Source organism: Lutra lutra, chromosome 4, assembly GCF_902655055.1.
Source record: "Lutra lutra chromosome 4, mLutLut1.2, whole genome shotgun sequence".
NCBI lineage: Eukaryota > Metazoa > Chordata > Mammalia > Carnivora > Mustelidae > Lutra > Lutra lutra.
This window is the reverse complement of record NC_062281.1, coordinates 174501691-174520346: the sequence shown is the minus strand read 5'-3', so window position 1 is coordinate 174520346 and position 18656 is coordinate 174501691. Positions and strand designations below refer to the sequence as shown.

Below are 18656 nucleotides of genomic sequence, written 5' to 3'. Positions count from 1 at the left end.
ACAATCTCTGATTAGCAATCTCCTTCCTACTGAACGGTATCATTTTGACACATCAAAAAAAAAATTCTACATCTACTTGTTTATATACACAGCACTTTGTTTCAAAGAGACCTTTAAAAGCTCCGGGGGGAAGGTCTAGGCAGTAAGACAAAATATGTACACCAAAACATTAACACGTGCTATAGGAGAAGGGCAAAGCTACTTTAAAAAACAGACATTAAACGAGAAAACTTTTTCAGATCTTCAATACATGTTGCTTGGAAAATGGATTTACTACCTGCTACTTAGCAAGATGGGAAGTTGATACATTCACGGTTGAGGCAGCTCTGACAAGAGCAAAACTATTCTTACGCCCTCTCTTTCGCCCAGTCTCACCAAGAGAGTTGATGCTAGTCACTACTGTAGTTATATACTTTAAATCCCAAAACAGCGGGAGCAGACCAATACCTGGACACTAAGAAATCTTAGAAGTCTAGAGGGTTGCCAAAAATAAAGAACGTGCCAAAAGGTAGCACAGGACAGGAGGAAGAGGCCATCTACTCTGAGATGATTAGAATCACTTTCTAGCAGTGGGTTTTGTGGCAGCTAGCAGCTTAAAGTGGTGGCCACGGTGTCACTGTGGGCCCGCCCCCTCGGGGCCCGCAGAGGACTTACCGATGTGGGGCTGATGAGCCGCCGCCAGTGCGTACTGCTGCTGCTGAGCTGCGGTCAGCTGCTGGACGGCGAGCGCGTTGGGTCTTTGGAACAGCTGAAGGAAGAGAAAGACATGATGAGGTTAGAGAAACTATCTCATGAAATAATCTCAAGACCTCTCTGAATAGAAATTTCTATAAACCCTTGTTCAGGAATGACATTTTTAAATAAAAACGTTCTCCTGCTCTACTCCAGTCCCATTCTGATGGTATCATCAAACTTCATAGTAAGGTTTTCCCTCTCCTTCTCTACCTCCACAGGGTACACCCAGTTCCCGTGTGCCCCCTACTACCTCACTGGTTAGTCTGCTGTCCCCTGAACCACAAACAATCATACAAACGCCCAAACAGCTGTCAACAGGTCTGAGGGTCCTGCCTGATCCAAGGCACACTCAAAATTAAATCTACTGCAAAAATGACTTACACCACATTGCCCCTAGTGCTGTCACCTCTCTTCAGCTCTTTTAAGAACCCCACAAACACTTTGAATTAATCCTCACATTTTGGAATGGAAAGCAAAAACGTGGTCATTTCGTCCTCTGGCTATCTCTTCCCAGGGAAATGATACTGGATACCTTCCTCAACCAGTGGCTTATCACAATGAATAACTTAGATTGCGGGGAGGGGGAGGTTTGGGCGAGCCTGGTGGTGGGTACTACAGAGGGCACGTACTGCATGGAGCACTGGGTGTGGTGCATAAACAATGAATCCTGGAACACTGAATAAAATAAATAAAATTAATTAGACAGCTGCCAACTTGTGGGAGCCCTCCAGTTTCCTAGGATGCCTATTCTTTATGTGTAGGAAATCAAACAAGAGAAATACAGCTGCTCCTAAAAAACCTGGGTTATGAGCACAGACTTAGCACACTTCTTAGTTCACAGGAACAGGAAAGGAATACAAAGGCCCTGACACTAAGAATATGCCAAAATTCTTTTTTACTACAAGGTTAATCATTCACTCGTTCATCCTACAAATGTTATGAAACCAATAATGCCCGTGCAAGGACTGTGCAAGGGACTAGGGATGCAACACTGCCTAAGATGGTGACACGTTAGCCTGAATAGTACTGGTGCAAAAAAAAAGGGGGTTATCGATTGCCTTGACATGCCACCTTCCAGAGAGTCATACTGAAAATGTCCTCATTCGCTAAGCTCACTGAAGGCACCTCCCTAGGAAGGACCGTCAACCTCCCTACCTGCTCTTTCTACAGTTTTTGGTAGGTGAGCCGACATCACTGGAGGACATACAGCAGACACCATGGATCTTAAATAACAGATTTCCTCATGAAGAGACCTGACTGTTGTAGACATTAGGAGATAATGTCATCCCACCAACTCAGCTTAATTATAATCAGAGCTCGACATATAATATTATCTTCAGCAGTGGAGAGACTTTATTATGAGTAGGCAAATTTAAAAAAAAAACAACAAAAGGTGACTATTTCGAACATACTAACTAACCAATGTCACCTGTTACTCTCTTTGTAAATATTCTTCTTTCTAAATACCAGAGTATAATTAGACTCTGCCTTTATAGTATGAAAGGAAATAAAAAGTAACCATGTATAGATTTCAAAACTAATTTTTGAGTTTTATTTTCAAAGGTTAAAGAAACAAGAAACTTCATTATGATGCTGATAAAAAGACAAATACTCCTTCAGGGGCAATGATGAAATATCAAGTCTTCAAAAGCAATAGTGGGATTTTTAGACCAGCCTATCAAAACAACTGTTCACTCCAGGAAGGGAGCCAATCAGGACTACTAGGTAACTGCGATCTTGTGATTTTTCCAAGTTGTTTTTCATGTGTCTGTCTTGCCTAAAGGATAGTGTTCCACAGTATTCCTACCAACAGGAAACAGCTCACCCACGAAGGGCAGCCAGGAGGGAGAAAACATTACAGTAAAATAGTGGAAAGTTGTTTCTAAGCTTTTTCCAATGCTATAAAAATACCTCATAGTTTCACTAGATATATACTGTATCTTCACTGGGTCTCTGGAATTTTCCTAGCCTCAAGCCTTTTGAAATATTTAACATATCAGACATGGCTCATTCTAGCCTCTTCCCTCTACACTTCTTTGCCCTGCTGCAAACAATTCATTCAACATTTTTTGAGAACTTATTAGTGAGGTGCTATGACATGGAGCCAGAGAAATACAGTGTGTTGAGAACAGAACTTCTGAAGTGATCTCATTAACCAAAAACAGTACTCACTGCTATGCCATATGAATTATCCCCACTTCACAGGTTTTTAACGTGGCATAGAACTTAACTGTATGTGTACCATATATATCCAGTCTGTGTAAATACCAACCATTCTGCACAACCTTGGTCTGTGAGTCTCAGCACCACTTCACTGTACTTTGAGAAGAAGAAATTATTACTTTGAACTAAAAACATAGAGGTCCTACAAGATCTCCCACATATTCTGTGTTTGACAGTTGATTGGTATCGCAGTGATTATGGTGAATAGAGAAGGAATTGTTTTCTTGAATGCATTTTGCAGTAAACAATTAACAAAAGTAAATTATCATCTACAGCAAGCAGATTTGATTATAGCATAGATTACAGCAATTCTGGCACATTCTCTTTATGTAAATGGTCCAATATTAACTGGAAATACAGGGTATTCAAAACAAAATTGGGTAATTGGCAAGTAATGGATTCCAAAGGATCCTGAAAAACTCATACAAATGCCATCTGCTGGGCAAAGCACTGAGCTCTGTTAACATTTTCGTCATTTTCAGAAAGCAAGCCAATGGTAACTGAGAAACACAATACTATGAGATTTGGAGAGCACGCTTGTTTTAAAGGTGGTATAATGGTAAATGTGCCACTACTGATTACAATATACTTGGATTGAATTCTTAAGTTGTTCAAGACAGTGAATGCAAGGGAAAATGTATCAACTACTTCAAGCTCATCAAGGTTCCTAGTAAGAAACACTGAAGGCATAATCTGGGAACTACACAAGCAAACTAATTTGACTCCCTTCTCTGTCACTAGATGACTTTTCAAAAGATAGCCTGCAAGGTTTTTATTCCAGAAAGGGGCAGTCAGAAACACACACTATAGTGCTAAGTGATAAAAGACAGCTACCACTGTTATTATATTGTTATCAATAATGTGTTGGCATAAAAACAGTTGCTGAGTTTTCAGAATATGTAGTAATACCTAAATATGGAGCTGATGTGTATGAAAGACTGTCCCCCTCCCCCACCAAAATAAAATGTCCTGCCAGCCCTGGCTTCTGACCCATTTAATGCTATATACACAGTGGACAGAGGATAAGAGCACAAACTCTGGGGTCAGAAAGCCTGGATTCATATCTTAGCTCCAATGAAGACTACATGACACAGGGCAAAGATAATCTCTCTGAGACTCATTCTTCTCTCTCGAATAAGGACAATAAAGACATGTCTAACACGCAAGGTTGCTGAAATATCAAAATAAACACACATAAAATTAACAGGTAAAACACAAGCTAAGAACAGTCCTTTATGTGTGTCCTTTCTGATGAATGGGGGGGAGTACCCCTATACAGACATGGCCCTTCTGTGAGACAACTCTTACAGCTCCTTCCCCAACAGGGCAGCTCAGGATGAAGAAAGCAGAGGGCAAAACTCCTTGGAGTGAATGTTAATTTAAAAAAATCCCAGGGGCGCCTGGGTGGCTCACTGGGTTAAGCCTCCACCTTCCGCTCAGGTCATGATCTCAGGGTCCTGGGATCCAGCCTCACATCGGGGCTCTTTGCTCAGCAGGGAGCCTGCTTCCCCCTACTGCTCTCTGCCTGCCTCTCTGCCTACCTGTAATTGAGCTCTCTATCAAATAAATAAATAAAATCTCTTTAAAAATAAAACATAGGGACGCCTGGGTGGCTCAGTTGGTTGGACGACTGCCTTCGGCTCGGGTCATGATCCCGGAGTCCCGGGATTGAGTCCCGCATCGGGCTCCCAGCTCCATGGGGAGTCTGCTTCTCCCTCTGACCTTCTCGCTCATGCTCTCTCTCACTGCCTCTCTCTCAAATAAATAAAGAAAATCTTTTAAAACAAACAAACAAATAAATAAATAATAAAAAATAAAAAATAAAAAAATCCCAATGAGGGATGCCTGGGTGGCTCAGTCAGTTAAGTGGTTGCCTTCGGCTCGGGTCATGATCCCAGGGTCCTGGGAGGAGTCCCACATCGGGCTCCTTGCTCAGCGGGGAGCCTGCTTCTCCCTCTCCTTCTGCCCCTGCTCATGTGGTACACTCTCATTCGCGCTCTCTCTCCCTGTCAAATAAATAAAATCTTTAAAAAAAAAAAAAAAACAATGAGTTCATGAGCATGAGCTGCTGTCAACAGGTCACAAAGATAAAAAGGAATGAAGAAACACCTCTTTTGTTTTGTTGTGGAAGAATATGCTTTACCATATACTCCATGTAGAGAAAACCACAAATGCAACTGAATTTGTAGGTGAGAGAGCCCCACGTTATCAAAAGGCTTTGTTTTTCTAGTACTAGGTCTAAAGGACAGAGCCCAGAGCTAGACACCAGAACACAGATGTTCCCACAGCTTGTAGTATATGACCTTCAGTAACTCTCCAAGCTTCATGAGGTCTTAAGTTTCTTATCTGTAAACGTTTAGTAGCCCTATCCCATGGGGATGTTATAAGGGTTCACGGGGGAAAGATTTTCAAAACACTGAAGGTATTATTACATCAATGGTAGGACTATAATCTTTTAAGAAAAAAAGTTTATCATGACAGTCAGTCTTTAGTACATGAAATATGTAAAAGTCTGCTACTCTCTGAAGCTTCCAGATCAAAGCCCATTTTCGACCAGGTTATTTGAACAACTACAAGGATCAACAATGATTTATGGATGAACAGGTACATATGAACCACGATGATGATATTGTAAAAAAGAAAACTTCTTTACATTTTCTTAGCAGATGGAACATCTGCTATTTTGATTCCAAAATAATCTCTTAACAATGTGGGGGGGGGGGATAAACATGTCCTTCTATTAAGTAAATAAGTATCTTTTGAGGAAAATCAGAAAATTCCAGGGGCGCCTGGGTGGCTCAGTGGGTTAAAGCCTCTGCCTTCGGCTCAGGTCATGATCCCAGGGTCCTGGGATCAAGTCCTGCATCAGGCTCTCTGCTCAGCAGGGAGCCTGCTTCCTCCTCTCTCTCTCTCTCTCTCTGCCTGCCTCTTTGCCTACTTGTGATCTCTGTCAAATAAATAAATAAAAGAAAAAAAAAATAAAAGAAAAAAAAAAAGAAAAGAAAATTCCAACAAAATCCAAGAGCAATAAAGGTAAGCTTCAACTGACCCAAACTGCTAGCTAAAGTCAATATTTTAACAGTGACTATACATGACACTGATAAAATAACCTTCCTCTCACTTGTCAACTGGAAGGAAAGCTGAGAATATTAAAGACCTATATTAAAACTACACAAACCTAGCTTCAGAATAATGACATCCAATCACTACCACGCTTTTAAAACCACTGTGTGTCACTTCCTCTCCCATCTGCCTAGGGCTGTGAGGGAATGAATCTGCACTTCAACTAGGATTTCCAGAGTATTGTTTCTTTGCTAAAATTCATGCTTAACAGGTGAGAGTTTTGGTACATCAGTATGCAATTTTGTACAACATGCTGCATTGGATTATTTTTAGATTAACTGAATTCTAAATAAAGAGTATCAACAATTAATCTTATTAATCTATAAGGATGTAATCCTGGCTTTGGTTTCTGCTACATATGATTGTAATATAATGAAATCTAGCAGTAACTTTATAAAATATATTTAGGGAAATATAAATAATTGTATGGTTCTTCATTAAAAGAGAGAAGATAGCTCGTGTACCATAACACAAAATGGTACAAACACATTATTATGAAATGTCACTGTTTATAATGCTCACTGTTCACTGTCCAGAATTAAGGAGAAGACAATGAAGAGAAAGTGAGGGAAAGAGGGAGAAAACTCCAGAAGTATCAATGAACATTTCAAAATGCCCTAAATTAGGGGTATTTAAACCCCAGATCTTCATACTTGGGATAGATAAAATTATCCTTATTTTCATGGAACTCAGCATGTCCTTCAATTATGACTGTAGGCAACATTAACATTAACATTAGCTATACACTTGTGACTTAATCACCAATAGAAGTCACATATGGGGTGCATGGGTGGCTCAGTACATCAGTTGACTTGACTTCAACTCTTGACTTCAGTTCAGGTGGTAATCTCAGAATTGTGAGACCAGCCCTGCCTCTGGCAGGCCATGCTCGATATGGAGCCTGTTTAAGATTCTCTCTCTCCCTCTCCCTCTCCTCCTCCCAGCCCATCTCAAAAAAAGAAAAAAAAAAAAAGTCACCATACATTTTTCATGATCCTTTACAACTATTAGACATCCCAAAGCCACGTTTATCCTCATCATGATCACTAGGTATGCCCACTTCTGCTACATGCATTGTTTGACTAAGTAGATACATATTCAACTTGTTAAATATTTCATAAATATTTCATAAATGTTTTGTTAAATATTCTGTAATATTTCTATATAACTATTTCTTTTGTAAACCTACTTATAGTAAATATATCATTCATGCAATGCAGCCCACAGATCTCATCAAACTGCTAAGGGGTTCATGGCACAAAAAAAGGAATCCTTGCTTTAAATAAATCTTAAGTTTATGATAAACAGTGACTAGACAAGTAATTTAACTAGCCAAAACCCAAAGTATCCCTAAGTACCACAAAATTTGTAATGAACTACATGAAAATTACCTTTCCTGTATTTGCAGGCTGTTCTATACTATATATCTCAATAGAAATTGATACTAACAGTTTTATGAAACCAAATCAAAATCCCTATTAAAAGGAAATGGGGGGGGCGCCTGGGTGGCTCAGTCGGTTAAAGCCTCTGCCTTCAGCTCGGGTCATGATCTCAGGGTCCTGGGATGGAGCCCCACGTCGGGCTCTCTGCTCAGCAGGGAGCCTGCTTCCCCCTCTCTCTCTGCCTGTCAAATAAATAAATGAAATCTTTTTTAAAAAAAAAAAAAAAAAAAGGAAATAGGACGCAAGAAAGAATTATTTTGTCAATTTCCAAACCAGATCCCATCATGAAATCACATATAAAGCTACCTCATTAACTATAGCAAGTGACTCAAAACTTTAAAAAAAAAAAAAAAGCCAATACTAAAAAGCAGAAATGTGTAGAAAAACACGTACTACACTAGATCTGTGGTTCAATCCTCACAATCATTAATAATGTCTGGGACTCAGGCCTGGCTTTCAAGCCTCTGGGACCTGGACTCAATAACCCAACGCACCAAGTTGCATTTCCCTCGAAGTGCACCTTCTACTGCTGTCAGCCTATGACCACACCATGCTCATTTCTATCTCCGCAAGAGATACACTGTGGAGTATATATTTCTATACAATGCACCTGTCTTTCAAGGGAGGTCTATACAACCTTGTCCCCATAGAGCCCTCCCATGTTCTGACAGCATTCCTGAGCACCCAGTTTAGCCTTAGTTCCCCAACTGCCCCACACAGCTGCATGTAAGTCGGCCTTACTAGGAGCACCAGCTCTGTTCAAGACCAGCAGAACCAGATTCCTGGAAGGACACAATCATCAATAATTAACTCATTAATACCGGTAAGAACTGTCTACAGCTGCTACTGAACTAACAGCACAAAAAAACTAAACCATGGTAATTAAGTCATTCCTCCTTAGAACTGTCTTATCACTATCAGGCAGCATGGCAAAGTTGCTAAGACCCACACCCCCGCCTGTGCAACCTCACAGGTCACTGTTTCCCAACCTCACCCCACCACCTAGGATGACTACTACGTCATCTACTGAACAGGCACCTGTTAAGTTCTCATAGTAACCCTTTAAGTTTTACTATTTCCTCTAGTGGAACTTTCACTCTTTTCCTTATATAAACAAGTCTTACAAGGCACAGCTCAAGATCTACCTCTTCCAAAAGTCCCTCCTTCCCCAGAATAGAGTAGGATCTCCCTTATCTAAGGTTCTAGGACCTAGGCAAGTCCTAAACTTGTCTTTGAGTACCTCCTTGCACTAGTTAAATGGCCAAATGAGTCACAATACCCAAACTGAGAGCTATGGGTTGAGGGAAATCCATTTCACTCATGAAAGATATGCTCAGCTACAGGTGAGAACAATGCAAACAAAGTTACAATCCACAGTCCACAAATCTGTGATCTCCCTGAAGTTACCAACAAAACTGGATTTCAAAATAATTATGTACTTTTTTTCATCAGATGGCAACAGAGGTTGTGACTCTAAAAAAGAGGTAATTTCCTGGATATTGTGCAGGTCTAGTTACAAACATGAGCACAAGCTTAACGGGCTAGATCTAAAGGACTAACATAGTAGAATACAAGCTAGTGCCTCAAAGAGTGGCCTCCAGATCTCTTAGAAGGCTAGTTCCAAATTTCAGTTTGGGTAAGTGTATTTAATCATGAGATCTGAGTAATCTGAGATACTATAATAGGAATATGTTAAAAACTTCCTGAAAACTTGGTCTGCTAAAGCAAAAGCAGAAGAGACAGAAGAACAAGACCCAAGGAGTTTACCCTCAAGGGGCTTACAGTCTAGCAAGGACTATTAAACAAGAAATTATAACACAAGGAAGAACATGGTGACTCCAGTTACAAGGGAAGCACAAAGCACTACAGAGTTCAAAGGAGACAGACAAACTCATTGATATGGAGATCAAGAAAGCTAACAAGCATTGGATCTTCAAGGATGACAATCAATTAAAATAGTAAAAAGGGAAAGAGGAGTAAAACATAATGGAGAGCAAAAAAGTAAGGAGTATTGAATAAGTATTGAAGTAAGATCAAACACCAAATTCCAGTAGAAAAAGGATCCTACCATCTTAACAGCTACTCCTGGCTCTATGTAGGAGAATGTGAAGAGGTTAAGGGTCTTAAAACACTGAGAAGTCTTGGCCCAATAGTTCCCAGGCATGCTATTAGGGAGCCCACTACATGACCATGTAAAACAATCTACTCAGAAAAGCAAGAATTATGGGCCCACGGAATAAAACAGAAATGATCACATTGCGTGTTGGTGGTCTACCTATGTAACAATGACCCTATGTTACTACAACCAAGGCATGAATGGGAAGCCAAAAACCAACAATATTTTAACTTCCAAAATATAACATTCAGCTTCAAAAATTACTGAAATCGGATAAGTAGTGAAGGCATCCCAGGCTTCATAAATCTGAGTGGGTGTTATCTTTAATGTAATCATGTTAACTGCTTGTGAGTTTGCAAAAGGACGTATCTGTTCAAGTTCTTTTTTTTTTTTTTTTTTAAGGTTTATTTATTTATCTGTCAAAGAGGGGAGAGAGAGAACATGACCAGGGGGAGCAGCAGGCAGAGTGAGAAGCAGGTTCCCCACTGAGCAAGGAACCCGATGTGGGACTCGATCCCAGGACCCTGGGATCATGACCTGGGCCAAAGGCAGATGATTAAACGACTGAGCCACCCAGATTCCCCAGAAGTTCTAGTAATTACCCAGTCTCCCAAAACACTGGTAAAATTAGTTTGAAATGAGAGGTCAATATATCAAAAGAGAATCCCAACTCTGATTATAAAGTAAAGAACAATTCAGTAAAAGAGCATCGGATTTTTCCTTATAAGAGGTTAAAGACAAACACTTCTTCAACAATAAGCAAAGGGTTTGACTGGATTAAATGAGAAATGGGAAGCTAAGCACAAAAATAGCCAGTGTTCTAGAAGTTCAGACCACAAAAGACAAGGTAAAAGAAAGAATTAAGAATTCAGATAAAATTTCTTGATAAAACCAGGCTAAAGAATCCTGATTAGGAGTAGCCTACACTCAAGGAGCCTGGATGGTTCAGTCAGTTGAGCATCTGACTCTTCATCTCAGCTCAGGTCTTGTTCTCAGAGCTATAAGTTCAAGCCCCACATTGGGCTGAACACTGAATGTGGAGCCTACTTTTAAAAAAAAAAAAAAGTAGCCTATACTCAGAAACCTCAGTTTAGATAGAGAATTACCACACTCCTATCCTAAGCTCAGCAAGCTTAAATCTATGTGGTAACAGTGTCCCTTACAAAGCTGAAGTCTAATCTATTTTCAGCACCTGAGTTAATTTCTGGCTTCACTCAAATCTGTTGTTTTGAGGATTCACTGTGAAGGGGGGCAAAACAGTGAAAGAAGAGAAAAAGTACAAAAAAATCATTCTTCCGGAGAGATGGCACATCTACTGGGAACCACAGGGAGAGTAGTAGACACTTAGAATTTACTCTCTCTAGAAAAATTGTTAATTAAACCTAACAGATCTACCTGATATGACCAGAGCACACATATCACATCATCCCTTAAAGGGATTTCCTCTTATAAACTTTATTAATGTTACTATTACTGTTATTAATATTCTTATTAATATTAAATGGTTAGCTTTATAATCAAAATTCATTTAAAATCAACTATTTATGAAAACAACAAAGGAACAGACCATACATCAATTTCTCCCACAGACATAGAATTTCTAACCAACAAAATGAGATTTTAACCTTTCAGGCCTAGAGCGTCTGTATTTCTGTTCCAGTCCAAAATTAATGACTATCAGAAATTCATGGCCCATCAAAGTGCTTCCAGCCACAAGAGAGATCTTGTGGTACCTGACAAGATGGGGAAGCTACCTGCCCCCTTTTATAATTCAGACAGCTGGGGGTTTTTTACTTAAAAAAAATTAAACAGAGGGATCAGTAAACCCCAGAGTTAGGCATACCATGCCTTTAAAACCAGAATGCACACATATGTCTTCTAAGGATTTATGAAGAAAACAAAGAGTCACATAATTTCACTGTAGAGATTTACACTGAGTGATTTGTGTTTTTCCCCTACTAGTATTTTAACTCTTTTGAAAGGTAGCAGGTATGTTTGTTAGCTATAGTTATTCACTTAATTAAAAGACATGACTAATAAGACAACTTCACACTGGACTCCTGCCAGCAGTAGGTAACGGAGTTTACTATTTTAAAAACAAAACCAACAGTATCACAATCTTATTAATCTTCACAGAGATCAATTCAGCATCCAAGAGGACTGTGTCACAAGAGGGAACACCACCTCACCCAATCCCCCAGGCCCTGGGGTGACAGAGGAGCCAAAGGAAGTACATGTGGAGCACAGTGCTCTCTTGCCCATACTCATGGGAATCCGCCTCTGGAGGGGAAAGTACAGAGGTTTTGTGTGCCCACCTCACTGTCAGGTTAAGAATGGCTACTGCAGCCTGTAATAATGCCACCCTCCTCCCTCCTCCCCATTCTTAGTCACTTGCATCACGTGCTGGCTGGAGGAGAGCAGAGAGAGTGACAGAGAGACACACACAGTACCTGTTGTTGAGAATTGTAGTCAAAAAGTCCCACAGTTGCTGCTGCTGAGTCCACAGGTACCTGCGTGCCTGAATAATCAAACTGAAGAGGCTCCATGCCCACATGTTCCATGGGGTCCAAGGGGACACTCTGGGACTCCATGTTGGAGAAATCCTCCACAGGCTTGGCACCATTGGTGCTGGTCAGCTGGGCTAAGCCCTCAGAACCATTCTGGTTTGGACCCAGAAGATCCACTTCATTAGCAGAGTTCTGGCAATTACCAGGGGTACGGCTAAACAGAGAAAGTAGAGGGCATTAAACCTTATTTTGAGCGGGGAGGGACACTACAGCAACCCCAGTTTAAAGATGACGTCCTTGAACACACTTTATCATCAACATAACTTAAAACTATTTCTACAGAACAACCAGAGACACTTTATGGTGCGTTTATATCCTCTAAAACAACTCTTCTTCTGTTGCTTGCCTTCCCACCACAACCCACCCTGTAAATTCACATTAACTAGTATTAATTTACAATCCCTTTAACCAAAGGGACCAGATTTGAGGAACAATGAATGAACTGGGAAAAAACACTGCCTGTGGCAACCATGCAAACAAGATCCCAAAATGCAGGTAGTAAACCACAAGCCCCTCCCCCCAAAGTAACACCTACTCTCTAAACAGAGAATCAATGGAAAAAGTAGGTTCTGGGGGAAATTCCATATATGAGAATGATTCTATTTAAAAAAACCTTTTTTACAGGTAAAAAAAACTTTAAGTATTATCTTGGTACTACTGTTCAGTGCTAAACCTGTCTCCCACTCTCCTCTTCTAAGAAACGAGAAGCAAAGCCATTACAAAACAGTACAAAATAAATTCATTATCTAGTAGATGTCCCTGCTGAGGAGACAACTCTAAGAATTAAAAGTAGTGTGAGAGTATCATTCATCATCCAAACCAGGATACTCCTAAGAGCAAAAAAAGGGACACTGTTAATAAATATCCTAGGACATGGCAGAAATGAGTACTGCCTCGGGTGACCCAGGACATAGGATCCCCCTATGTAAAAGGACTGCAGGACAGTGTAATTTCAAATCAGAGTAATACAGAACGCTGTTACATTCTAGGAAGGGGAGCATAGCCTGTGACTGCACTCTGTGCCCTTCAGTCCTAAAAGAAAGCCTACAGCTGGTACAAATTACAGCTACTGCCATATTCCCTCTCACACATGTGGCCTACCAGCACCGCCCCGCCAGAAGTCAAACACTACGAACCCCTGCTACGGGCTGCCTGAGGTTCAGGACGGAAAGGCTACCACTTCATCTGAAAGACGTTAGGTAAGTGGTTGTTACTATGTGCCTCAAATTGTGTAATTCTTTATACTCACAAGGTTAACAAAGTAAATTAGGAATACTATACAACTGAATGTTGTGTTCTGCATTCAATGATCCAAAATGATTTTTAATTTTGGCTTCAGTGGCTATCAGGATCAGAGAGATAGGTGTGTGTGTTCAGACACACATATACTAGCTTTAGACTAACATTAAATTATTCAAAATCAAATCCTCTATCTGTATATCACTGACCAAGGATTTTTACATTTTTAAAATTATATACCATCACTAAAGGTTACCTACATAAATGAAGAATAACGCCAAGTGTAGAAGACAAATGTGCAACATCATCTGCAAAGTGTGCGTATTGAATTATAGGGTAAAAACCTTCAAAGCAATCATGACCAGAGATGGAATGAGAGCATCCATGGAAGGGAGACGACTAAGAACAAATCATTAAGCTGCACCTCTGGTTCTTCAAACTGAAGAAAATGATACTGACCCACCTACCTCTCAGGGAGTTTAAGAGTCTCAAATAAAATAATGTGTAGGTTTTCAACTGCTTCTCTCCACACTAACATGCCAGAGAGAGGGGACACGCTTCCATTAGTGACCATGGTTACTCCCAAACTAGTGATTTGGTTGAAATTTAGGGAAAGTCCCAAGGCACCTATGCCAAGTGATTTTGATATTTGAGAATCACTAGAATATTTATAGAACCATTCTACAAATAATAGAGCCCTACAGAAATGCAAAAATCTATTGTTTTGGCAAAGCACCAGGAATTGACGGCTCTTAGAAGTTCCACCTTGCCAGTAGTAAATTTACAGTCTTGTGGTATGGCCTGCACTGGACCCAATTCTTAAAAAGGACAGATAAGGAAGTGGGGGGAAATCCCTAAAATCCAAATAAAACTAAACCAAAACAAAAACCCATTGCCCCCATTCAAAAGTCAGAAGTGTAAAACATACAAACCTAAAATCTTTGACGTCTGCATCAATCCCATTCTGCACTGGCAAACCATTGGTCTTGTCCATCACATCACCCTCCTCCTTCAAATCTCCTAGCTTATCTCCATCAAACGCACCCTTGTTCTTCTTGTCACCTTTGTCGTTTTCATCACTGTCTGCATCCCTTGGGCCCTGTTTAAAAAATAGCTTCAGCTTCACTAATCATCATCAACTAACAATAGTGGGCAACCACTGTGGACATGAGACTACACTAAATGCTAATTAAAACAGGGTAGTGTCCGTGTCCTTTCAAGACATTACAATCTAATTAACAGACAACACAGAGGCAGGAACACTGCAGAAAGTCTTGCCAAATGGGGGAGACAGACATACAATTATGTTACAGAGTTTAGGACAGTCTTACCACACCCAATGTCCCACCATCCCATTTTTTCCTTTCTACCTGAAGCCCAGCCACAATTCTACATCTCTTAGTCCCACCTCTCTACCCCCAAATCTAACTCTGTTCAGTAGCACAACTCCTAGTTAAGCCCCAGGTATGGCAGCTAACAGTATAGTTGGAAAGTGATGAGCCTACAAAAAGAATTTCCTACTTCACCACTGCCTGTGTAAACTCCCTTACTTCTGAGTACTAAGCTAAGTGTGGTCTGACATCATTCCAATTCAATTACCCTCCACTTTACCTTGGGACACAGGCCCTGCCAAGTTGTATCACCTACCACCACCCCAGCTCTACTCTCCATCTCAGGGCTTTACTGCATCAATAATTCACCCATCATCTTTCACTTTGTTTCTAATCCTTCAAAACATGTTATATCTAACCGTGAAATTCTTTCAAAAGTACTCTTAAGTGCTTATCTGTTGTCTTTCCCTCTCTGCCTGCCCCATACCAGTTTATTTTGAGGCTACAGGGAAGCCCCTTCGGCTGGATCACTGATGCAGCAGACTTTGTCTCTGAAGTGTTTTAAACTACAAAGACTGAGAGATTAGACCTAAAGAATTGTTTTGGTGCCAAGTACACCGATGCCTTCTCTTCTAAGGAAATAAGGTCTGTCCCCCCTTGCCAACATCTTACATTAAGACCGTGACATACAAAGCAAATGTGCCTTAATTTCCAAAAGGAAAAGAAGATCTGGTAGAGTAACTTGACATGGTTCACAGAGCTTTGTAGAATTCTACCAAATGGTAAGTAACCTTTGCTTTTATAAAACTGGAGAGAGGCAACCTTGCTTGTCCTCACCATTGACTTCTGGACCAAATTAAAGCTCCTGTCAAAAGGCAAGAACCAGTGAGAGAAAAAGATGAGAGCTACTTCACAGCATTTCCATTCACCACAACCAAATTTCACTGGGGTGGGGGAGGATCAGTAATGGAGGCTGGAGCAGAGACACTCCGTTGTGAATATACAGGCCAGTGATGCAAAATAAACAGATGTTCTCAGGGCAGTTCCCAGAGATCTCTGGACCAGAAAGGGTAACTCAGGAATCTTGACATTCTTAGAGCTTTCACCTGTCGGTTGTTAGCCCATTTTACTTTCCAAATTATTCTCTGTTCAAGACACAGAAAAAGACTTCATGGCTAATGTGAACTAAGGACACACCCAAGAAGGAACAAAGAAAGGATACACAACTTTGTCTCCCGTGGCATCAAGAAGGCAAACTACTGTTTTGGCAGCCACTGAGGTGGGACCTTCACAGCAGAGTCTTCGAAGCGTAAGATGCTACTGGTTCAAGAGGAGGAATGACCGCCAACTGAGCGCCACAGCGAGATCCTAAACCAGAGATGGGAATGGAATAAGATCCTAAAGACAGAGATCTCTGAAAACGTCTGAAGACAACAGCTCCCTCCTACTGCAAAGGTAAAACTGACAAAAACCGTGTATTCACTTTCATATTCCAACACTGAGTATAGTGTTTGGCAGAAGTTCAAAAACTATGACAAAGTAAACTGAAATGACCAAAAAATCCTGAAAAACTGAACCACTAAAATTAGAAGGATCCTCCCACTGTCTTTATCATAAGAGTCCAGGAGGTAATGACAGGGTCTAGATAACAACTCTGCCTGCAGTAGCCACTATTAATGTCAGTAACAAAAGTATTAATTAGAAGGATCATCCCACTGACACACCTAAGTAATCTTCCATAAATCTACAAATCAAGTCACTGACCCAGAAGGAGCAGCCCAGCTCCAATTTCTCATCAGCAGTTCGAAAGGTCTGCAAGCAAAAACAGGAAGGAAATGGGATAAAGAAGCAGCAGGAAGTGTCACCAACAAGCGAGAAGGCTGATGACAGGGGAGACTCACTCGCCATATCAACAAACACTCTGCAGAAGCTCTCCTGAGTGACCCTTTAGAAGGGCTTGCGGAGAAGCTGCTGGGCTGGCTCTAAGATGACTGTTCTGGAAACAGTCCCTGATACTTAACTTTCTTCACTATATTGCCAAGGGTTAGATTTTCAAAGGAATCCCTAGGATGGGCTGTTTTTCATCCATATTGTACAGTCTATTCCTATAAAACACAGCTTCCTGGTTTTCTGCTATAAATTCCTCAGAACAGCCGGTTCCTTCTATCTGAAGGTGAGGGGGCCCAAGGGAGGCTTCCGTTCCTTGATCTGGATAGTCACTGGGTGTATTCATTTTGTAGAAACACACACAGATGAGCATTTATGACTTAAACACTTTTCAGCACACAGGTCATATTTCAGTAAAAAGTTTACTTAAGAGAAAAAAGTTCCGTAAATCAACAATAGCCCTAAATAAAAATGGCGGACAAGTCTGATTTTTAAGTGATACCAAGAGCAGAATGGGAAGGCTTTGTGTCAAAAGTCAGATAGTAAAAGAGAATACAGGGTTCAGAATCATAAAAAAGGTCTCTTAGAAATGTGAACACCCTAGAGAGGGAAGAGGGACAGAAATGCACTGGTCTGTTTTATAGGATTTTTACAAATGTTTTTAATATTTAAGATAAGGATAGGTATTCACAGCTATGTGGTCTTGAAGAAAGAGCTAAACCAGATTGCACAGAACCTACATTCTATCTCAACTGCTGACACGTACTAGCAGAGGACTTTTGACAGGTCATGAAATCTGAGCCCGAGTTCTCTCATCTATAGCACAGGGATAACTTTGTTTACAACAGAACAGTTATGAAATGATGCATATGCAAAGGATTTGTGAAGTATAAATCATATTATACAAAAGCAATATGATAATTAGTAAAAGCTAAGCACTGGGATGGTATTTCTTCTGTAACATTATCCATGATATCAAGATTAAACCTCTTAAATGGCCAATTAAGTGGTTTAACTTTACTAGAAGTATATAGCCAATCTGGCCCTCCCAGGGACACTCATTTTCACAGTGCAGTGGCTGTATGGTTAGTGTTGAGCATTACAATCTTTTTAAAATTTACAAGTGTCTGGGCTCACACCCAGAGATTCTGATTTAATTGGTCTGCAGAAGCTCCCGCAAGTGTTATAAAAGGCTTCTCCTCCAGCAACTCTAATAAGCACTCACAAATGACAACCGCTGTAATTAAGTCCAACATAAGAACTATAAAGGCAGGGTTTTTGTTGGGCTTTTTTGTCATACATTCCCTAGTACATAATAGTACTGAAAGTCTATTAGCTAAATAAAAGAAAAAATAAAGGCGGATTAATAGCATCTTTTTATTGTGGGCTTCCTTTAAATGAATGTTAACCCAAACCTGTAGTACTCACTTATAAGTTTCAATGAGTGTTCAAAATGCACATAGCCAAGCCCCCTCAAAATCTCAAGAGTGGGGCCAAGAATGGTTCTGAGAGATCCCCTGTCTACACTGAGGCGCAAGGCTGTATTCCACTGCAAGATAGCAAAGAACTGAGGGAAGAGCAGAAAGAGAGAAGAACCTTCTATTGTGGAGGTTAGAGTCCAATGGATCAGCTTCCTCAAAAGCCTCACAGAACAGGAGGAATATTTCAGAGAGTATCTATTAATTCTGAATGAGTCAGAGAAATGAGAATTTAATTTCTCCTCTTACTGCAGTGATCTTACCCACAAAGCTCCACAGAGCAAGTCATATTCAAGGAGATTAGTAATTTTCCTCCCTTCTTTCTAAAAAAGGCTATTTTGCATATTTGAAATTAGAACAAAGTTTGAATCCAGGCCCTACCAATTCCCTTCTGAGCCTCATTTTTCACTGATATCAACTCACAGGGACAACAGTATCAAAGGGTTGTTTCAAGGAGTCAATAAGGCAATTCATGAAGGTGAAATTCTTTTTTAAAAAAATTCTTAAAAGTGCTT

The 18656-nt window shown here is 40.4% G+C and overlaps 1 protein-coding gene across 16 annotated transcripts in view; it reads right to left on the bottom strand.

Moving 5' to 3' along the window:
- Nucleotides 1-18656, bottom strand: part of PUM1 (pumilio RNA binding family member 1) — a 142585-nt gene that overhangs the window by 47200 nt on the left and 76729 nt on the right. For 11 of the 16 annotated variants that reach the window (XM_047723844.1, XM_047723847.1, XM_047723850.1 and 8 more), the window contains 3 exons: nucleotides 14378-14544; nucleotides 12090-12360; nucleotides 655-748 (listed from right to left, as the gene is read on the bottom strand). In XM_047723844.1, the coding sequence (XP_047579800.1) occupies nucleotides 655-748; nucleotides 12090-12360; nucleotides 14378-14544 (532 nt within the window). The remainder of the gene's footprint in view (nucleotides 1-654; nucleotides 749-12089; nucleotides 12361-14377; nucleotides 14545-18656) is intronic. The other 5 variants (XM_047723855.1, XM_047723856.1, XM_047723857.1 and 2 more) reach the window with 1 other exon arrangement.